General features: G+C 47.6%; 1 protein-coding gene across 8 annotated transcripts in view; it reads left to right on the forward strand.

The window, feature by feature from the left end:
* Window positions 1-22322, forward strand: part of Pik3cd (phosphatidylinositol-4,5-bisphosphate 3-kinase catalytic subunit delta) — a 53753-nt gene that overhangs the window by 17595 nt on the left and 13836 nt on the right. For 4 of the 8 annotated variants that reach the window (XM_028757878.1, XM_028757877.1, XM_028757883.1 and 1 more), the window contains exons 2-3: window positions 9632-9750; window positions 20770-20942. In XM_028757878.1, coding sequence (XP_028613711.1) covers window positions 20802-20942 — 141 coding nt within the window. In that variant the 5' untranslated portion in view covers window positions 9632-9750; window positions 20770-20801. Of the gene's footprint in view, window positions 1-9631; window positions 9751-20769; window positions 20943-22322 lie in introns of those variants that run through there. The other 4 variants (XM_028757879.1, XM_028757884.1, XM_028757882.1 and 1 more) reach the window with 1 other exon arrangement.

The raw sequence follows: 22322 nt of genomic DNA on the forward strand, positions 1-22322 counted from the left end.
GGAGGAGGAGGAGGAGGAAAGGGTATTTAGGTGATAGCACCAGGCTGGATCAAGCTTTTAAACACAGGCCTGATCCATGACACTACCTCCCTGCTGTCTGGTATTTAACAGCAGGCTCTTCCTGCTGACACTCCTGCAAGTCACCTGCTCTCTAAGGACAGCTTTGTGACTGTGTTTAGCTTAATTTTTTGCCAGGTTCATTTTTTTTTAAAAAATCATCTCCCACTTGGTCCTCAGCAGTTGCCACAACACATCTGTCTATAAGATGAACCCACCCCGGTGCCTTTTGGGGGGGAACTTGCAACATTTAGTCTGCGTGTTATTCTAACTTCCCCCTCAGTAGGAATTCAGTCGGCCCTTTCCACAAACAGAGCACTTCTTCCCATTTATAGATGACACAAAACCCAGGTTCACAGGCTCCGGTTGGGAACTTGAGACTCCCCCATGAATACTTGTAGAAGCGGCCTGAGTGTGCCATTGATCCTTGCTCCTGAGCCCAAGGTCACCTCTTTGTGCTGCTCTTCCTGGCCTGGGCTCTGAGGAGTAGAGAGCTTAGCAGGTGTCTTCAAAGCCAAGTCTATTCCAGAGCTGCATTCCTGGAAACACTAGTAGGCTTTTTGTTTGTTTTGTTTTGGTAGGATCGTGAAAGAATGAATAACGCCAACACAAGCATCTTTTCCCTCGGCCTGCCCACCCATTTCCATGCCCTGAGTCACAAACTCTGGGAGCCTCAATTAAGACAGACCTGTGGTCAGAACTTAGGGACTTTGCCCCAGAGGAGATGGAAGCTTCAGCTTCTAATTAACTTGGCTTTTTTTTTTTTTTAAACTACAGTTGAGTGACTTTTCGAGTTAACCTGAGGGTGAGAATTCAGAGCTTAATGAAATTGTGTGAAGCGGAAGGTGAGAGTAGTTAGGTAAAAAGATCAAGAGACAGAGCAGCACAGAGCAGGCAGACACTCCTGGCCCCTGCTACTCAGGGGGCTTCTGCAGCAGGGTCGCTGATGCTCAGAAATTAGAAACTAGCCTGGGCAACAGCAAAGGCCCTGTTTCTAAACAAAAGAAAGCAGTATATCAAGGGCACAAAGCCATACTGAGATTATGTGAATAAATCTTGTCCCTTTTTGGAAGGTGGACCAGCTGCTTTTCTGTCACCTTGACACAAACTAGAGTCATCAGATAGAAAGGAGCTTCAGTTGAGGAAATGCCTCCATGAGATCCAGCTGTAGGGCATTTACTTAATTAGTGATCAATGTGGGAGGGCCCATGGTGGGTGGGGCCATCTCAGGGTGGTCCTATCTCAGGGTGGTCCTGGGTTCTATAAGAAAGCATGCTGAGCAAGCCAGCAAGGGGGGAGGAACAAGCCAGTAAGCAGCACCCCTTTGTGGTCTCGGCCTGGGCTCTTTCCTCCACCTTCCTGCCCTCTGTGAGTTCCTGTCCCAGCTTCCTTCAGTGCTGGACTACAATGTAGAAGTGTAAGCTGAATAAACCCTTTCTTCCCTAATTTATTTTTTTTGGTCATGGTGTTTATTGCTGCAATAGAAACCCTAACTAAGACAAGGTACCAGGAGTGGGGTGTTGCTGTGACAGACTTGACTGTGTTGTTTTGGGGAGGACTGTAAACAGACTTTGAAACTGAGCTAGGAAAGTCACAGGGCAGAGGATGGAGGTGGAGAATCACCTGTGATTCACAAGATACCAGAACGTGTAAAGTGAAACCTTTGCTTCGCTGGGAAACTCTGTGCTGGTCCGCTGGAGCTGAGAAATTAGCTGTGATTAAGAAGAGACTAGCATTGCCGGGCGGTGGTGGCACACACCCTTAATCCCAGCATTTGGGAGGCAGAGGCTGGTGGATTTCTGAGTTCAAGGCCAGCCTGGTCTACAGAGTGAGTTCCAAGACAGCCAGGGCTACAGAGAGAAACCCTGTCTCGAAAAAACAAAAAAAAGAGAAGAGACCAGCATCATTGAGGTGAAATCTTCAGGAAGGTTTTTCCTGAGAGTCAGCAAATAGAAGCTCTGCTCCAGAGGCAGCCAAGGTTGTACCTCAGGCTGGCCGCTGAACTTGGAGTGTAAGACTCACCCAGGTGGTACTGGTTTTGAAGGCAGGAAGGGGTCGTGGAGAGCAGCTGAGGCTTGGCACTGTGAAAGGCCTGGCAAGGCCATTGGTAAAGGTGCAGGATTAAAGGGGTCATACAGAGAAATTGAGACTTGGCACAAGGAAGAGCCCCTATGAGGGGCTACCGGTGAAACAGGAACTGAACCCAAAAATATATCTTTGGATTTTGAAAGACTGGGTATTTTTAAAGGGACTGAAACTTTATTGTGTTCGAATTTGTAAAGACTGGGACTTTAAACTTACGTTTTTTTATGTGAGATTTTCGGGATGAATCGGAAAGAAGGGGTTGTGGCTTAATAGTGGTGTGTCTGTCAAGATGACACAAGCTAGAGTCAACAGAGGGGAAGGAGCCTCTGTTGGGGAATTGCCTCCCTGAGGTCCATCTGTAAGGCATTTTCTCAATTAGTGATCAATAGGGGAGGCCCAGCGCATTGTGGATGGTCCTGGGTTCTATAAGAAAGCAGGTGGAGCAAGCCTGGGGAGCAAGCCAGTAAGCAGCACCCCTCCATGGCCTCTGCATCAGCTCCTGCCTCCAGGTTCCTGCCCTGCCTGCGTTCCTGTCCTGACTTCCTTCAGTGACAGACTACAATGTAGACGTGTAAGTCAAGTAAGCCCTTTCCTCCCTAACTTGGTTTTTGGTCATGATGTTCCATTGTAGCAAGAGAAACCCTGACTAAGATGGGATAAATCTTCATTGCCCTCCTGTTTCTGATTAGAATTGAAAACACACTTTTAACACATTCTATAGTAGCTGTATCTGCTTCTGCCTCGCCCCGGACTTTAGCCCTCTTGTGCTTTCGTTTTTTTGCTGTGACAAATGCCACGACCAAAATCACTTAGGGAAAGAATGGGCTTATTTCATCTTAGAGGGTAAAGTCTGTGGTGGTTTGAGTAAGAATGGCCCCCATAGGCTCATATACTACTTTAATGTTTGGTTACCAGGGAGTGGCATTATTAGGAGGTCTTTTAGTCAGGGTTCTCTAAATTAACAGAATTTATAGAATATATATATATATATGTGTGTGTGTGTGTGTGTGTGTATACAGATATACACATAAATATACATATATACATATATACACACATAGATACACATATACACATATACATACATATATGTATGTATATATGTATATATATGTATGTATATATGTATGTGTGTATCTATGTGTGTATATATGTATGTATACAAAGTGATTTACAGGCTGTACTCCAGCTAACCCAACAGCGGTTGACTGTGAACAGGAAGTCCAACAATCCAGTAGTTGCTCAGTCCACAAGTCTGATCTTTGAACTAGTTTTCAGTATATGCTAGAATCTCAAAGAAGTAGGCTCTAATTCAGTGGATCTCAACCTGTAGGTTGCAACCTTTTGTGTGATTAAATGACTCTTTCACAGGGGTCACCTAAAACCATTGGAAAACAAATATTTACATTACTATTCATAAGAGTAGCAAAATTTCAGTTACGAAGTAGCGACAAAAATAATTTTATGGTTAGGGGTCAATACAACATGAGGAACTGTGTTAGGAAGGTTGAGAGCCACTGCTCTAAAACCTGTGAAGGAATGGACTTTCTAGCAAGGCGAAAGCAAGTGGGAAAAGAAGTTTCCTTCTTCTGTGTCCTTATCAAGGCTTCTAGCAAAAGATGTGGCCCAGATTAAAGATGTGTCTTTAGCTCCAGATGTATTCAAGTTGATAACCAAGAATAGTCATCACATAGTCCCTCACTGAGGGAGGTCAAGGCAGGAAGTAAGGCAAGAACCACGGGAAAATGCTACTTGCTGTTTTCCCCTCTGGTTTGCTTACTCACAGGCCTATGCCTAGCAAGTTTTCTAATACAGCCCAAGGATCACCTGCCTAGGGAATGGTGCCACCTGTAGCGGGCTGGGCAATCCAGACAATCCACTGCACACATATTAAACCCTTCTCAGGTGACCCTAGGCTGTGTCAAGTTGACAAAGCTAAAAAGAATAGCTTCTCCTCTTGTCTTATCTGAGCACACCTAGAAATGTGGATGCTACTTTGAGTAGGAAGAAGCAGGCTGGATTCCCACAGGGAAGGCAGTGAGTGAGGATGAAAGGCAGGCTGCTGAAAGAGGTGGGATTGTGTCATAGTTTGGTGACCTGGAAGTGTCAGGACAGAGAGGGGGAGGAGTGATGGATGGGGCAGATAAACTTCTTGAGTGGAACAAGGGCTCCCATGCATGGGAGTATTTGGTTTCCTGTTCTTAGGCTAGGATATTTACAGAGAATCGGCTTCTCTTGGCTGTAGCAAACAGGGGTGGAAATATAATTTCTCTGTTTACTCTTGAGTTTTGACAGTAGTGAAACTCCCAGATGAGTGTGTGTGTATGTGTGTATTTGTGTGTAAGTCAGGTTAGCAATGGATATTCTTCCACATCTTTCAAGTTTTATAGGCATGTACTTCCAAGCCTGGCTTCTCTCCAAACATTGTTTGTTTTTCAACTTTATTGTACTATTATTGTTGGGAGTAGGGCACGTGCCGGTATGCATGTGTGGAGATCACAGAACCACTGTGTGAAGCTGACTTTCTCCTTCCGCCTTTACAAGGGCCCCTGGGCAAACATAGGTCGTCTGGCTGGGAAGACAAGCACCTTTACCCATTGAGCCAAGTCTCTGGACTTTTTTTGTTTGTTTGTTTTTTCGAGACAGGGTTTCTCTGTGTAGCCCTGGCTGTCCTGGAACTCACTCTGTAGACCAGGCTGGCCTCGAACTCAGAAATCCACCTGCCTCTGCCTCCCAAGTGCTGGGATTAAAGGCGTGTGCCACCACTGCCTGACGTCTCTGGACTTTTTAATTTTGTTTTTCAATGGTTCCTATCTTTCCTGGATTCTCCAGGATAGTTTGAATACATTTTTGTGATACAGATGTGTCACCTTTTTGTGGGTTTTGCTGTTTCAAAGAAATCTTGTGTTTTCCCCCTGGAGTCCAAGAGAAATTAGTACCCGACTGCTCAGTTTAAACTCTAAGCCAGACACCGGCTTCCATTGTTAAAGGGCATCTTGTCTTTGAGCTTGACATTCATCAGACCCATGCTATGGTAAAGGAGCTGAATTGAGGGGAGGGGTAACACTGCCCAAGGACTTAGCTCCAGTGAGGGTAGGGGGCTTCTACCCTTCCCTGTCTTGTTCAAGATAGAGCCACGACTTTCTTAGTCTGGTGACCTAGGAGACCCAGGCTTCACACCTTGGAGAATTTAGGCAGCTCTGCTCCCAGATTTGCTTGCAGGCTCTGAGAGAGGATTGGGGGTCCTGGGGCTTCAGGTTGGCCACACCCAGTAGTAGTCTTGGTTCCAAAGATCCAGAGGTTGGCTTGTGAACAGCACAGCTGGGATCCTTGAGGCCTTGGGCCAGTATGTGTCTTCCTTGTTTATATTAATACTACCTGGGGAGATGTCTTGTTTTTATTCTGTTTGTAGTTTTGAGACCTGGTTTCACTGTGTAGACCTGGCTGTCCTGGAACTCCCTGTGTAGGCCAGGCTAGTCTTGAACTCACAGAGATCCACCTGCATCCCTGATTGAGTGCTGGGATTAATAGCCTGGCACCATGAAGCCCAGACTGCGATATCTTTCTTTTGGGACATTTAGACATATCACTGAAGACGTATGGGACATGGTACTGGACATGAACTGCATCCTGTCCTGCCTAAGTCTCCTCCTTTGGTGCTCCAGCACCAAGGCACCAGGCAGAGCTGCTGGGGGCCGTGGGAAGCTCCCGGCCTGGGCTTTGTGAGTTTTGCTTGGGGACCTCCCACATCCTGGCCATCTCAGCAACCTACCCCTCCCATGCTAGGCTTAGCGATTCCTGGGAACTTCTGGACAGCTTTTGTCTTTTTCCCTCTTTGCTAACTCCAGGATGTTCCTAGGACTCTCAGCAATGAGGACCAGTGAGGACTGGCTTCATCTGGGGCAATTGTGGGCCTAGAATCTCTCACTTCTCAGAGCTCCACTTTCCACAAAGGCTTAAATCTAAGAACATTGTAAGAGGACAGGCAAAGCAAGTGGTTCATGGGGCCAGTGCAAAATCAGACTGGTTCCACGCTAGCTCTGCTTTCAAAAGCTATATGAACTGGGTATGTAGTCCCAGCTGCCAGAGAGGCTGAGCACTTCAGGATCAGGCTGAGCAACTTCATGAGGCTATCTCTCTCTCTTTTTAATTTCCCCCTTCCCTTTTCCCGCTCGCTCTAGCCCAAAGGCTTATTTTTACTTATTATATGTAAGTATACAGTAGCTGTCTTCAGACACCCCATAAGAGGACATAGGATCTCATTACAGATGGTTGTGAGCCACCATGTGGTTGCTGGGAATTGAACTCAGGACCTCCAGAAGAGCAGTCAGTGCTTTTAACCGCTGAGCTATCTCACTAGCCCTTCATGAGATTATCTCAAAACTTGAGAGGTAGCAACTAGCAGATTTCTGTGAGTTTGAGGCTAGCCTGGTCTACATAGTGAGTTTCAGGCCAGCCAAGATCTCAAACAGGGAGCTCCTGTTTTTGTTTTTTTGTTTTTTAAAATAATACACACACACACACACACATACATATATTAAGGCTGGAGATGGGCTGGAGAGATGGCTCAGCGGTTAAGAGCACTGACTGTTCTTCCAGAGGTCCTGAGTGTGGGGAACTCCCATGAACAGACCACCTGCTAGGAACAACCAGCATGCTGGATCTGAGCCCAGAGTCAAGACTCAGGGACCACTTGATACTTGAGGACAACAGCTCCAGGTCTGACACAGGTCTGAATGTTCTCCCCTTCCAGGTGATGTCCTGGAAACCCAGGGAGCTGAATCCTGGTTGGTTTTTTGTTGCTGTTTTGTTTTGTCTTCCCCTCCTCCCAACTCGATACATCTCAGAATTATCTGCCAAGAGGAACTTGAATTGAGAAAATACTTCTCACATATTGCTAGTAGGCAAGTCTGTGAGGGTATTTCTTGATTAAAGATTGATGGGACCCAGCTTAGTAGGGACAGTGACACCCTTGGGTAGGTGGTCCCAGGCAGTCGTGAGAAAGCAGGCTGAGTAAGCCAGTAATGGCATTTCTCTGCGGCCTCTGCTTCAGTTCCTGCCACTAGGTTCCTGCCTTGGTTCCCTTAGTGGACCCTGACCAGGCATATGTAAGCCAAATAAACCCTTTCCTCCCCAAACTGCTTTTTGTCATGGTGTTTTATCAGAGCAATAGAAAACAAACTAAGACAGACAGACAGGCTTTGGTAGATGATTAGATCTTACTTTATAAATAGTGCCTAATATCCGCTGATTTTAAGAGATCCAGGACAGGACTGCGTATGTTTGTCATCCTGAATCACTCGGCTGTTCTGAGGCTCCAGGATGAGGAGATGGGGAGAACCCTAAGACTCTGGCCTTAGCCCCTGGCTAAGGTGTCTCCAATTCTAGCGCCCCGCAGCTATTCCTCCTGCCTTGCTGTGCCAGACCTGGGGTATTAACAGTAGTAGACTGTGCAGTGGTGAGGCGGGCTCTGCTCCCGCCCCATCCCTAGGATGCTCCGCCTCCGACCGCGCCCCGCCTCGCCCCACCCGGCCGCCCTCTCTTGCCCGTTGTTCAGCCCCGCCCCGAGCCGCGCCCCTCCGCCGATGCTCGCTCACTCACCGCCACCTCGAGCGGGGCCTGCCCTCAGGCGCTGCCGGCTGCACACGGCCGCTGGAGGCTGGCGCCCTCCGGTCACTTCGGGACCCTCCCGCCGTATCCCCCTGGGCAACTGTCTCCAGGGAGACGGAGCCCGCCCCTGCCACCGACACCGGGTACGAAACCCACCTGTGCGGGAGTCTGTGGGGTCCCTGTGTCTCCCCTAACTGGCCAGATGCTCTGCTCCGCCTAACACCGGGCTTTGTGGGCCTGGGTTTGGGTGGACAGGGTGGGAGTTCATCAGGGTTCCAGGGTGGCGGAGCTTAGGAGAGGCAGGAGCATCCAGAGGCGACAGCACCCCACTGGAGAGGCCGATTCATACACAGTGTCGAGCCTGCCTGGGATTCCCTGGTGTGTGTGTGTGTGTGTGTGTGTGTGTGTGTGTGTTGGGGTAAGTGCCGAGTTGCATCTTTTTGTGACTCTCTAAGGATGAGATCCTGGGTGTGTCTCCTGCTGCCCTTGATGCCGGACCCTCAGTGGGCTCCCGAGCAGGATGCGCTTCGCTTAGGAGGACAAGCTGTTTACTTCTTTGGAACCGAAGCAGTTCGGTGCGCGCTCCCCGGTCCACCCCCTCCCCCTGTCCCCGATTCCCTACCCATCAGTCGGCACGCTCTCGCTCCCTCCCTAGCTTCGCCCTTGAACCAAGAGGGGCTAACCAAAGTCATACCCAGGCTCCGAGATCCTATGCGTCTTCCGTTGTGGGACTTAGTCCTTCCTGACTAATCCCGGGTGCATTTTTTCCTGGCTCCCTATCTCCCGCCCTGAATTCCTGAGGATGCGATCTTCTGGGCTCCATCACGCTTTCTGCTTTGTCTTTCCCATTTTCAAAGCGCGTTCTTTCTGTACTTACTTCGTTTCCCTGTCTCTGTCCTAAAACTGTTTGCCTTGCTCTCGTAGTATTGTTATTATCACTGGTGTGAGTTATTTCTTCTTTGAGTCCTTGACCCAAGCCTCGGGCGGCTCTGCTGATAGTTTTCTTGGAAAGCCCTAGTAGTCCTCCCCAGTTGCTAAACCGAAGGGTGTATCCACACCCACCTGCCCAGGGTCCTGCTGCAGGGTTCAGAGCTTGCTTCCAGGATCTGGTGTGGCCGGCTAGAGGACTTCAGCTTGCACCCTGGGAAATGTGTGTCTATAGTATATACACTATTTCCAGTGGACTCCTAAGGGCTTTGCTTTTGTCTTGTGGAGAAGCCAGTAATTAGTGGATTGTCTTGTGCGTCTTCAGCAGCCCCTCCCACTCTACCTAAGGGAATGCAGGCTCAGGCCACCCCATTGTACAGGTGCCCAGGAGCAGGGTGTCTGTTATTTCTCTCTTAGGAGCCGGTTATTTCTAGGTGTGCCCAAGGTGGAGAGGAAGGACCCCTCTTCTCACAGCTGGCCTTTTCATCTCTAACCCAACAGGGATGGGTTTCCCTTTAGACTTGGCTTTGGGGACTCAAGGTCTAAAGTGCATGAACCTACTTCATATTTTTTTCAGCAATGGAACTCAAACTTAGCATGGCTCAGGTCAATTAACTTTGCTTTCACAAATCCAACCAGCAGCCCTAAAAGATCACCTGAGCATCTGTGTACACCCCTGCTTCAGGTCTGGGGATGCCCCTGTGGTTTGCTTCCATGCTATCAAAGGGAACTGGGGTGGCGTTCACTCAGGTAGCGAGAAAGACTGACCCAGCAAATTACAAGAAGAGAATCTGAGATGAAATGGTGCTTCCTTCAGTGCTGGGGGCTTTTTGCATGTTAAGCAGGCGATACCACTGAGCTACACACTCAGTGCCCTGAGATATACCATCAGCATGTACTGGATTCTGAAACTCGGTGTTTAAAGTGTTCTTTCCTCTTTTCTTTCTTTCAGACATATAAGGAGCTGAGAGCCAGGCAGAAGTGGGGTGAAGCTCACTGATGGCAAAGCACCTTTAATCTCCCAGACAGAGGGGCCTTGGCTGGTGGCCCTTCTTGGCCTCTCCCAAAAAGGTAGGTTGGGGGAAGGGAGAGAGATGTAGAGGAAAGAAGAGAGACTGTATTACAGATAGGAATTTTGAAGAAAATCGACCATCTCTGACTTGTCCATGAGACAAGCATTCTCAGAGGAAGAGAGTGGGGGCTGGGGAATATAGCTGGGTAGTAGCATTGAGTAGGGACTTCTGTGTCTACAGAGACTGGGACAGTCACGAAGCTAAGGTAGGATGCTCTTTTGAGTTTCTGGGCCATTGCTGTACATTTGAATACTGGGTCTCCAGTTGGTGGAACTGTTTAGAAAGGATTAGAAGGTGTGGCCTTGTTGGAGGAGTGTGTTGCTGAGGGAGCCAAGGCTCCAGAAGACTCAGACCATTCCTAGTGTCTCTTTCTATTGCTTCGTGGTTATATCTTAAGAGGTATGGCCTCAGCTTCTCCAGCACCATGTTTGCCTGCCTGCCACCATGTTCCCCACTATCATGGTCATGGACTCTAACCCTCTGAAATCATGAGCCCCAAATAAACTCTCCTGTAACTTGCCTTGGTTATGGTGTCTTGCCACAGCAATACAAAAGTGCCTAAGGCACCTCCTATCCAGTAGTAAGCAGCTGGGTGGGTATTGAGCTGTGTGATGGGGAAGTCTGGGGTCCCCTTGTTGTTTTTGTGGGTACATGATTATTGTGTGTGCATGGAGAACACTCTGTCTGAGCAGCTGTTGTCTTTTCAAGTAGAACATGGCAGGGCCAGTGTTCCGTGTTCCCAGCCTCCCTCTCAGCCTCTCTAGGTCTTGTGCTTGCCACACCTCTTTGTTGTGGATCTCTTTCAAAATAAAAATATTAAGCACCTCTTTCTTTCTTTCTTTCTTTCTTTCTTTCTTTCTTTCTTTCTTTCTTCTTTCTCTTCCTCCTCCTCTTCCACCTCTTCTGCCTTTTCCTCCTTCTCTTCCTCCTCCTCTTCTTCTTTTTCTTTTCAGTTTTTCGAAACAAGGTTTCTCTGTATAGGTCTGGCAGTCCTGGAACTCCCTTTGTATACCAGCCTAGCCTTGAACTCACAGAGAGCCACCCTCCTCTGCCTCCTGCGTGCTGAAATTAAAAGTATGTGCTGGCACCACCCAGCTTTAAGCAAAGTGTTAACGTTGGAAGACATAGAAAGAAACAGAACTTTTCATGATGGAAACTTAGTTTTCAAAATGCCTTAAGTTAGCCGGGTGGTGGTGGCTCATGCCTTTAATCCCAGCACTTGGGAGGCAGAGGCAGGTGGATTTCTGAGTTCGAGGCCAGCCTGGTCTACAGAGTGAGTTCCAGGACAGCCAGGACTACACAGATAAACCCTGTCTTGAAAAACCAAAAAAAAAAAAAAAGCCTTAAGTTTTTTATGTGCATTATTATTGTGTGTGTTCAGGCACACTTATGCCATGATGGTGTCTGTGCAGAGGTCAGAGGACAATTTTGTGGAGTTGTTTTCTATTTTCTCTTTATGTGGGCTCAGAGGAGTGAACTCGGGTCACCAACCTTGCACAGCAAACACTTATACGCATCTCCATGGCCCTGGAAATACCCTTTAATGGTAACTTTAATGGTAACTGTAACCTTTATTCATAAAGAATTCAAATTTTAAAAAAAGATTTCTTTTTATTTTATGTATATGAGTGTTTGCCTGCATGTGTGTATGTGCACCATGTGTTTGCAATGCACAGAGAGGTCAGAAGGGGGCATTAGATTCCCTGAAACTGGAGTTGTACATCTTCTGGGAACTCTACAGTCATTACCGTATGTACTTAAAGCAGCTGTGGATGCTCACAAAGAATGAGCCGGTCGGTCTGTGGCTAAACATGGCTAGAGGAAAGGCTCAGGGCTTCTGCCTCTCACTGTTGGACTCTTTGCTTCTGGTAGATCTAGGAAGAGACCACTAGACCCCATTGAGTAGTATGGTCCTGGTTAAATTAAACGGATCGGGGAAACAAAACCAAAAGTCATGAATCAGGCAAAGGGGCTGGTAGGGAGGAAGGGAGCTGATAGACTCGGGGGAGATTTAAAAAGTTGAAAGATGGATAGGGAGGAACCTAGACACTTGCGCACAGAATGATGGAAGCTTGGTGGCTTGACTTCCACCCAGTTACCAGACAGAGCCTTGCAAAGCTTCCGAGGAAACTGATCTCACAAGAACAGCCACCATCAATCCTGACATTGGTTTCTGGCTCGTGTAGCCCTTTACAGTGAGCACTACCAGTGTGCAAACGGGGTTAGTGGCTGTGGTGGCATGACTCTGAATTGTCACACTCGGTATCCTGTTTCAAATGTTTGTCCCCAAGAGGTGGTACACTTCTGGGAGGCTGCAGAAGCTTTGGTAAAGTAAGGCGTGGCAAGCAGAAGTAGGTCATCGGGATGAGCGTGGTATCCCTGGTTTGTGCTGTGCTGTCTACTTCTTGGTCTGCCATGATATGAACAGCCTCTGTTGCAGACTCCTACAAGCCACAAGCTAGCTCATCATGGCCGTGTCTGCCCGGCAGTGATGGACTGAGAACCCTGAAACTGTGAGCCAAAAGAAGGCTTTCTTTCCTAAGTCATTTCTTTTTTTTTTTTAATAAATAAATCTCCTTTTAAAATTTATTTTATGTACACTGTAGCTGTCTTCAGACACACCAGAAGAGAGTATCAGTTCCTGTTACAGATAATTGTGAGCCACCATGTGGTTGCTGGGAATTGAACTCAGGACCTCTGGAAGAACAGTCAGTGCTTTTAATCACCGAGCCATCTCTCCAGTCCATAAGTTGAGTTATTTTGTTACAGGGAAGTAGAAGTAGCTGACACAGTGCTCTTACATTTGACCTGGCAACCCTGGATGGTCCTACATAGTTAAGGTCTTAGCAGGGATGACCCAGACAGACAGAAAAAGGAAACCAGAAGTTACCACGTTTTTTTGTTTTGTTTTGTTTTTAAAGGATAGACAAAATGTGCTTGCACATTAAAACTAAGTTAGCAGGGGCTGAGCTATAGCTCAGTTGGCAGAGTACTTGCCTAGCGTGCACAAAGCTCTGGTGCAACCCCAAATGCTGCATAGGTTAGGTGTGGTTGGGGTCTCCCAGCACTTGGGAGGCAGGAGAATCACAAGTTCAAAGTCGGGTGGTGGTGGCGCACACCTTTAATCCCAGCACTTGGGAGGCAGAGGCAGGAGGATTTCTGAGTTCGAGGCCAGCCTGGTCTACAGAGTGAGTTCCAGGACAGCCAGAACTACATAGAGAAACCCTGTCTCGAAAAAAACAAAAAAACAAAAAAACAAAAAACAAGTTCAAAGTCATTCTTAGCTTACATAGCGAGTTCAAGGTCACCTTGAGATTCTGTCTCAGACAAACAAACCTGTGTTATCAGAAATAATGGTTTTCTTTTAAAGGTTATTACTTTAATTTTAAAGACAGGGGCTCTTTGTATAGCTCTGGTTGTCCTGGAACTGTATATAGTCTAAGATAGTCAAACTCAGAGATCCACACCTCCCAAGTGCTGGAATTAAAGGCGTGCAGCACTGCTGCTTGGCATTGTTGTTATTTTTAGACTTTGTGTACATGTATGTCTGTGTGTATGTGTATGTATGTGAGTGTGACGGCCTACCATGTCAGAAGCTTCAGATCCCGTGGATCTGGAGTTAAGGTGGTTGTGAGCCTCCTAAATATGGGTTCTGGAAGCCAAGCTCTGGTCCTTTGCAAGAACGGCAAGTGCTCTTAACCACTGAGCTATCTCTCTAGCCTCTGGTTTGGATTTTTTTTTGAAAGAGGGTCTCTTTATATAACTCTGGCTGATCTAGGAATCACTATGTATATCAGTTAGCCTCGAACTTGGGACAGTCCTGTTATCTCTGTTTCCTGAGGGCTAGGATTACAGTTGTGCATCTCTGTGCTTCACCATACAGCCCAGGCTGGCCTTGAACTCATGACCTTCTTGCTTCAGCCTCTTTGGTGTTAGGGTTACAGGTATGTAAAATCATGCCTGGTTCATTTAAGGCATTTTTTGAGATGTAAATTTTTAAAAAAATATGACACATACCTTTTTATGTCTTTTTGAAGAAATGGAGGAATGTCTTCCAGGAATGTAAGAAACAGAGATGGTGAGCCAGGTATCATGCCTGTATCTCAATATTGAGCAGGCTGAGCCTAGAGGCCAACCTGGGCTACAAACCAAGAAGAAAAACTGAAACCCAAGTGGATACAATGTACAACTGTGTCTACTTCTCATTTGGCTTGTCTGGCAAATCGCTTTCAGTGTTTCAAGTGTTCTCAGTGTTTCGAGTCTTGGGAATGACTGGAAAACAACACTATGTTAAGCTTTGTTTTCAATTACTATAACTAAATGCCCGTGGCAGGCTGCTTACAAAGAAACGATGTTTTTTCAGTCTGTTGTCTTGGGGGCTGAAAGTCCAAGGTCCAGTGGCTCAGTTGTTGCTTCAGCCTCCAGACCTATTGCTAGATGGCTTTGTGGCAGGAACCAGAGAGCTCCTAGTACTGAACTGGAGGCCAGAGGAGGGCAGGGGCTAAGCTCACCTTTCCTGGTCATTTCCCTCCCCGAGGATCTAGGGCTGGTCACCTGGTTTCCTGCCTCAGGGTCTTCATACTGGTCCCTGGCTCACCACCTGGTCCCTGTGGGGCCTATCTTTGCTGGATCCTTCACTCACTGGAGCCTATGCTTCAGTGTGGCCTCCCACATCCACAGACCATGTCCCCTCCACCCCCCACCGTCCCCCATCCACAGGACACCTCCCTACAAGTCCTTTTTGTTTCAGTCTAGCTCTTTGGCTCTATGAAATCATCTTGTTCATTCTGTTGCCTTTTGATTTTCTGTTGCCTTCTCTCATTAGACTAAAAATTTTCCCTAAGAGCAAGGGTGATTGTTTTCTGTCGGCTTCCTGCTGACCGTATTAGTAAGTGGTTAGTGAGGACGAGCCGCGGGGCATGGGTCTTCATGGCACCCTTCTGGGGACCTCAAGGTGTGTGTCTTGGGGGCTTTGGACTTTCCTTGGCATCCAGAACAGATGACACTCTTAAGAGTGTCCTTCTTTCTTGAGGAATATCCATGGAGATTTGCTGTGAGGTTACCCTTTGGATAAAGCAACTTTGGACTCTGTGTACCCTGAAGTACACATCTGTGTTGGTTTACCTCCTAGGTTGATTGCAGCTGAGAGATGAATACCTTGATTTGAAGGGCTTCCTGAGGTTGAGGGGCTCCTGCAAATAGCCCTCTTTGAAAGTGATGCTAAGTTCAGCATCTACTCCAGATCACTGTTCAACTGTTCCAAAAATGCTGTTGCATGGTACCCTCCGTATTCACTGTTGTGATGGATGCCAGTCTTAGGCCTTCCAGCCTGAGTTTATGGATACTTAGATTATGCATAGTCACCTTCTGGAAATTTCTGTGACTCAAACTCTCTTGGACTAATTAAACTGTCATCTTGACTCTGAAATCTAGGCATTGGACAGATTGTTTCTCTGCAGGCTACAGTATTAATGTTCTGACTCTCCACAGATATGTAGAGAGGGCTTCCAGGGGGCCTTAACACTCTTCTTCTGGAGTGACTCTGGGCACACCTTGGAGCAAGCAAGCAGCATGAAGGAACATGATACAGCTTTCCCAAGGCTCCATGCCTCAGGGAGAAAGATGGTTATCATCCGGAGAAGCAAGACACAACTTCCCTTCTTGTTCTTGTTGCCTGTCCCTAATGTATCCTGCCAAAGTGACTCATGTGGTCCCATAGGAGGCCATTCCCCAGTGCCCAGGACTGCAGGACTCCAAAGATTGCCTTTATGTTGACAAAGGCTGGGAAACTAGTCTCGTCAGAATTAACCATATTAATCATGGACCCCGGAAAGAGGTGGAGGTCAGAGATTGTGGCCGCTGAGAGCCTTGAGAGGCTCAGCAGAAAGGCAGAGAACTCCCTGAGAACCCAGAGTTTGGAGCAAGACCCCAGCCAGTGGGGCTGCTAGCTCAGGGTTTTCCTTGCTTGCTTCCAGGCCTCTCTCAAATCTCCTAGGGCCAATGAAGCATCCCTGGATGCTGACGGTAGCCCAGGTATGTCTGTTAAATTCTTTGGAGAAAGTTCTCTCCTGGTTCTACGCGTGTGTCCACACCATGTACACATGTTCACAGAGGTGTGCAGAAGGCAGGACAGTCTCAGGTCTTGTTCTTCAGGAAGGCTTCCATATTTTTGTTATAGACAAGGCCTTTCATTGGCCTGCAGCTTCCCCGGATAAGCTTTGCTAGCTGACTGATGACTTCTGGGTTTCACTGTCTCTTCCTCCTGTCCCGTGGTGCCAGCTCTCGTATTACAAGCATATGCCGCTGTCCCCAGCTTTTTGTTGTTGTTGTTGTTTTTGGTTTTTTGGTTTTTTGGTTTTTCGAGACAGGGTTTCTCTGTTGTATAGCCCTGGCTGTCCTGGAACTCACTCTGTAGACCAGGATGGCCTCGAACTCAGAAATCCACCTGTCTGCCTCCCAAGTCCTGGGATTAAAGGCATGAGCCACCACTGCCCAGTTTGTACCCAGCTTTTATGTGAGTTCTGAGGACGCCTCAGGTTCTCAGGCTTGCAAGGCAAGTGTTTAACTGGGTGAGCCATCTCGGGCTAAAGAAAACTGGCTGGGGACATCCAGAATTCGGTGAAAGGGTTAATAGGGGACTCATAAATCTACCAGAGTGCTGTCCAATAGGTGACTCTGTAGAGCATGTGGTACAAGTTGGAAAGGTTGAAGGGACTGAGCTTTGTCCCGTGACACCTTCTCAGACACTTTCTGGGTAATATAGGGCAGTCCGTTATCTGCTTTTGCCAGGATGAATGCCTGAGATACAGGTATTGCTCACAGATACTGGGGCAGTCCTGGCCCTCACTGACCTTCTGTCTAAGCTGGTTGAGGTGCCCTCCTGGCTTTATCACTTGATGGTGGCCCAGAGGGCAGAAATTGGCTGTCAGAGGCAGCCAATCTGCAAGGAAAGAACTTTCTAAACAAGAAGTGTCTGAAAGGGTATTGCTTCATTTGTGGAAAAGGATGCTATCTGTGGGCAATAGCAGGAAAACCAACTTGATGCGTGTTGTTGGGATGGTTTAGCGGGCAAGGATGAGAGTCCTGTAAGCCGGCATCTTGAGTTTGGGTTCCTGGAACCCATGTGAAAAGTTACATGCAGTGGAGGATGGAAAGATGATGCTGGGAACAACTTGGCTGGGAGCTTGCTGGCCAGCTAGTTTGGAGTATGTGTGCAACAGAAAGGAGACCAGATAAGTAAATGTAACATTTTTTTTGTTATCATTTATTTGTCTATTATTTTATGATCATTGGTGTTTTGTCTGCATGTACACTTGCATGAAGGGTGTCAGATCCCCTGGGACAGGAGTTATAGATATGTGTGAGCTATCATGTGGGTGCTGGGAACTGAACTCGGGTCCTCTGCAAGAGCAGCCAGTGCTCTTAACCACAGAGCCATCTCTATAGCCCCTTTCCTTCTTTCTTTCTTTCTTTGTTTCTTTCTTTGTTTCTTTCTTTGTTTCTTTCTTTCTTTCTTTCTTTCTTTCTTTCTTTCTTTCTTTCTTTCTTTCTTTCTTTCTCTCTTTATTTCTTTTAAGACACAGGATATCTTTGTATCTACCTAGCTGGCCTAGAACTCACTTTGTCAACCAGACTGGTCTTGAATGTCAGAGATTCACCTGCCTTTGCCTTCTAGCTAATTAGAAGTTAAAAAGAAAAATCAAATCTAATTCAAATGCTGTAAATGAAAACAAAACCCCCATGGAACCCCTGAGAATAGACCTGGCTACTGGTGTGGCTGGATCCAGGGGATCAAAGGTGTCCTTGGGGGTGGGGGACTTGGTGCTGGAGAGGTAGAGAGCTGACCCTGCAGTTACGAGTGATTACTGCTCTGAGGTCCAAGTTCAGTTTCCATGTGGGACGGTTCACAGCTGCTGTAAGTCCAGTTCTCGGGAATCTGGTGGCTCTGCGCTCCAAGGGGCATTGATCCTCATGTGTTCATAACTACCACAGCCATGCTAAGCATACCCATATTTTAAAAATAATATTCAAAAACAGAGAGAAACCCTCAGTGCCCTCCCCATTACTATAGAAATAGGAAGGATGGTGCGTGCAGAGGAAGTGGAGAGGAGGCAGGAACTCCAGGGGAGGACAAGCCTGCTTGCGTCATGAGAGTATCTTTTCTTTTGAGACAATGTTTCTTGTGTCCCAGGCTGGCCTTGAACTTGTATTAGCTTTCATTCTCGGTTTCTGTTGCTCAGCTTTCTCTCCCTGATCCGTTTTTCTCATCATGTATCTGTAGGGTCTTCCTCCTCGCCTCCACCTGACAGTCAGTGGGAAGGAGAGTTTGTATCCCACCACTGGCTTCCACCTGAGAAGTGTCCATATGGGTGACTGTACAATGCTTTAAACTGTCCTGATTGTGTCTTCAGCAGTGTCTGTACTCAAGGTCTGTTGGGTGTCTGGCTGTGTAGGGACTATGATTGGCTTGGTCCCAGGGAACAGGCACGTTCCTCTCTGTTAGAGCCCAACAGGCCGCCTCCATGGCGGCATCAGTATGCAATTTGGGGTAACTCTGAGTCCCTGCACCTGCTTTTCTCTCTTTTGTATCCTACTGGAAATAGAAGGTTCTAGACTTCTTCCAGGGAAGAGAGAAGTGGTTCCCCTTTCTCTGGGTTTGATGGCGGGCTATGCACACCATGGGGTCTTCCCCATGGTTAAATGAAGTTGTCTGTAGACTTAATTTTCTGCCACCAGATGGGTAAATGCAGCTGTAACCTTCCCTTCCACAGGGCTGAGGGACGAGAAAACAAAACATCTGCTTGCCTCAGACCCAGACTTTTGGGTAGGATTCCTCAAAAGTCCAAGCCTGTGTTCATGTGACCAAAGGTACCCCTGAATTCCCAAGCTTGGAAAGAATGCATTGTAGATATAATCCCCCAGATTCCTGACTGTCCCACCACCCGAATTTTAAATAAGAAAGGAAAACTTTGGCCTCAGAAAGAGGAACCCCAAGTAGGACTGGTTTCACACTCAGAGGAAGTAGCTACCAGCAGCGGTGGTAGGCTGGGCTGGGCTGTGGGGGGCACAGGAGGCAGCATGGTGCATGGAATAGCTGCTAGCTGCTGCCCAGTGAGTCAGGCCCAGCCCAATTGGTACCCCCACCAACTGGGACATCTCTCATAAACGAAACGTGTCATTTAAATGCAGGAGGATGTGACCTTGTGGTAGGCACAGTCATTTTTCTCTGATGTTTTGGGCTCCAAGTCAGAGCCTCAAGCTTGCTGAACAGACGTTGAGCTACACACCCCAATTCAGAAGTCTGGTTGTTTGTTTGTTTGTTTGTTTGTTTTTGAGATTGGGTCTCATGTAGTTGAGGCTGGCCTTGAACTTACAATATAGTAGAAAATGGCACTGAACTTCTGATCCTCCTGTCTCTGCCTGCCACGAGCTGGGCTTACAGATGTGCAGAACCATTCCCAGTTTGTTTATGTGGTGTTGGCAACTGAATGCAGAGCTTTGTGAGGGAGGGGGCAGGTACGTAAGTACTCTACCAGCTGAACCACACACCCTCAGCCTAGAATTTTGTCTTTAAAGAATAAGAATGGGTTGAGCACAATGGAGCGCCCCTTTAATCCCAGAATTTAGGAGGTTGAGGCCTCACGGAGTTTGAGGCCAACCTGACCTACAGAAGTAGAGACTATTTCAAAAACCAAAAAATAATCAAAATAATAAGACATAAAGGGAACAGATTTGATTGTATGAACGTTAAACCTTCTACTTTCTGCTCAGCACTAAACTGGAAATCTGTAGCACCCCGCCCCCCCCCCCCCCCCCCCCAGTCTGCGCGGTGGAGGGGGGGGGTGGGGGGAGCAGAAAGAATGCGGAAGCCCAAGGCTGGCATGGAGGGCTACAAGCAAATGATGTTTTCTTGATATGACGTGGCTGTTGCATCCAGGGACTGACAGCAGCAGTAGGCTACTTGCAACAGATCTGTACAAGCCTGGGTCTGTGGGCGTCCGTTGTGCTGGGTGGCCCTGGGCTCTGAAGACTTACTAAGCAGGAAGGTTTTAAAAGTACACAGAAGCCGGGCGGTGGTGGCGCACGCCTTTAATCCCAGCACTTGGGAGGCAGAGGCAGGCGGATTTCTGAGTTCGAGGCCAGCCTGGTCTACAGAGTGAGTTCCAGGACAGCCAGGGCTACACAGAGAAACCCTGTCTCGAAAAACCAAACCAAACCAAAAAAAAAAGTACACAGAAAACACTAGGAACGGCTCGTGGATGCGTATTAGTGACAAGAGCATGAAAGCACGCATATAATTGATAAGCAGCTGGATTCCAGGTGTCCGTGACCTGGAAGGAGGAAGCTGGTGGTGGCAGGGAGGAGTTTGAGTGTGGGTGGAGCACACGCCGTGCTGTGTCCTGTTATCTGTAATGTTTTGTTATTACTGTGGTACTGTGGAGAGGGCAGGAGGGGACTGAGGGTTGGCATGACCCATATCATAACTCCTTAGATAAAACCATGTATTCTCTCTTTCTGTGCCCGTGTGTGCCTCTGTGTGTGTGTGGGGGGGGGGAAGATCACTAAGCTGGCTTTGAACTTACTGTATAGCTGAGGTTGGCTTTGCTTTCTTCCTGCTCAGCCCCCTTCCCCTCCCGAGTATTGGAATTGTAAGCAGGTGCCACTGTGCCCAGCTAGTCAGTTGGTTTTAAGCTAATTGGTTTCTGGCTAGAACATTTTTAAGAACTGTAGAGTTTTATCTTTGGTTTTCAAGTGTCTTCCCATTCTTCTCCCCCACCCCCCCCCACCCCGGTCCCTGGGTCATCTGTTGGCCATCACGCAGTGTTTTGGCCTGTGGCGTGCCCACCTGTAACAAGAAGCACCTGAGCCTACTGGGTGGCTTAAGTTAGTGGGCGTCACAGCCACCTAGGCAGGCCAGTGCCTCATGCGGGGAAGCTTTGCATGGCCTCCTGTGGCCCAGATCTGGCCAGCCCACTTTCCAAAGCCCTGGTTCATTGTGCCTTTGCCTTTCCCACAGGACAACAGGCCTCAGAGAAGTAACACAACAGGATGCCCCCTGGGGTGGACTGCCCCATGGAGTTCTGGACCAAAGAGGAAAGCCAGAGCGTGGTTGTTGACTTCTTGCTGCCCACAGGAGTCTACTTGAATTTTCCCGTGTCCCGCAATGCCAACCTCAGCACCATCAAGCAGGTAGAGCCAGTGCTAACTCTCAGATCCTGATGCTCAGGGAGACACTGTTCACACACACACAGAATTCCAGGGTGGAAACTGTACATGTGAGCTGGCCAGAGGCAGCCTTGGCCGCCGCTTCTCAGGAGCAGTACACCTTATTTTTCTTTTCTTTTCTTTTCTTTTCTTTTCTTTTCTTTTCTTTTCTTTTCTTTTCTTTCCTTTTCCTTTCTTTTCTGTTCTGATTTATTTATTTATTTATTTATTTATTTATTTATTTACCTTTTTGATACAAGCTGTCATTGGAGTAGGCTAGACAACTGGCCAGCAGGTTGAAAGGATCCAGAACCTACCTTTCTCCATTTCTTCCTCGCTGGGATTACAAGAGTGCTATTATCCCCCGCTGCTTGTTTTGCTCTGTGATTTACTTATTTTATGCGTATAAATATCCACCACATGTGTGTCTGGTTCCCATTAGGGGGTCATAATAGGGCTTTGGATCCCCTGAAACTGGAGTTACAGATGGTTCTGAGCCTCCGTTCTGCTGGGAATTGAACCTAGCACAGCCAGTGCTCTTGACTGCTAAGTCATCTTTCCAGTCCCCTCAGCCTTTTAAATGTGGATTCTGAGGAGCTAACTGGGGTCCTTATGTTTACAAAGCAAGTGTCCTACCAAGTAAGCTATTACCCTCAGCCCTTAGATGTGAAGTTTACAAGATAAAATTTCTAAGAATTTTTTTAAAAACCTATGGTTAAACTCCACTTATCATTGCAAAGTCGGCTTCCCCTTTAACAGCCTGCATTTCCCTTCACTAGATTGCTAGATTGTGAGCCAGTTTCGGAGCCGCCTCTGGCTGGGCTATCATCCCACTCTGTCCACAGAGCAAAGGCCTTGTTACCCTGGCAGTAAACACTATTGTTAGAAAGAGGTTTGGGTTTACTGAATCACTTTCAGGGTGATGTACTGTGAGTCAAGGCAGCCATACACATCTGGATGGCATTCGGTGGTTTCTGTCTGTGACTTGGACAGGGCTGGTTCAACCCACTAGTGTGGGATCTACTGGATTGTTTTGAGCAGGTAAAAGCTGAGACCTTACCTCAGAATTTTAAAAGCCATGAACGGAAACAGGAAAACCAACTGTAGAAGCAAGAATCATCTCTGAGCTCCCCCTCCCCCAGATTTCCTTTAATACTATTTTTCCCCCGCTATGAAAACAATATAGACTCACTAAAATGTAAGAAGCTAAGAAAACGGACATTGGGAATATAGCTCAGTCAGTAGAGGACTCATCTTCCACGCATGCTGTCCTGGGTTCAATTCCCAACGTATACTAAACTGGGTGTGGCCATGCACTCCCGCAATCCTGGCACTGGGAGACTGGAGGATCAGAAGCTCTGGGTT

Source organism: Grammomys surdaster, unplaced genomic scaffold, assembly GCF_004785775.1.
Source record: "Grammomys surdaster isolate TR1022 unplaced genomic scaffold, NIH_TR_1.0 126185, whole genome shotgun sequence".
Classification (NCBI taxonomy): domain Eukaryota; kingdom Metazoa; phylum Chordata; class Mammalia; order Rodentia; family Muridae; genus Grammomys; species Grammomys surdaster.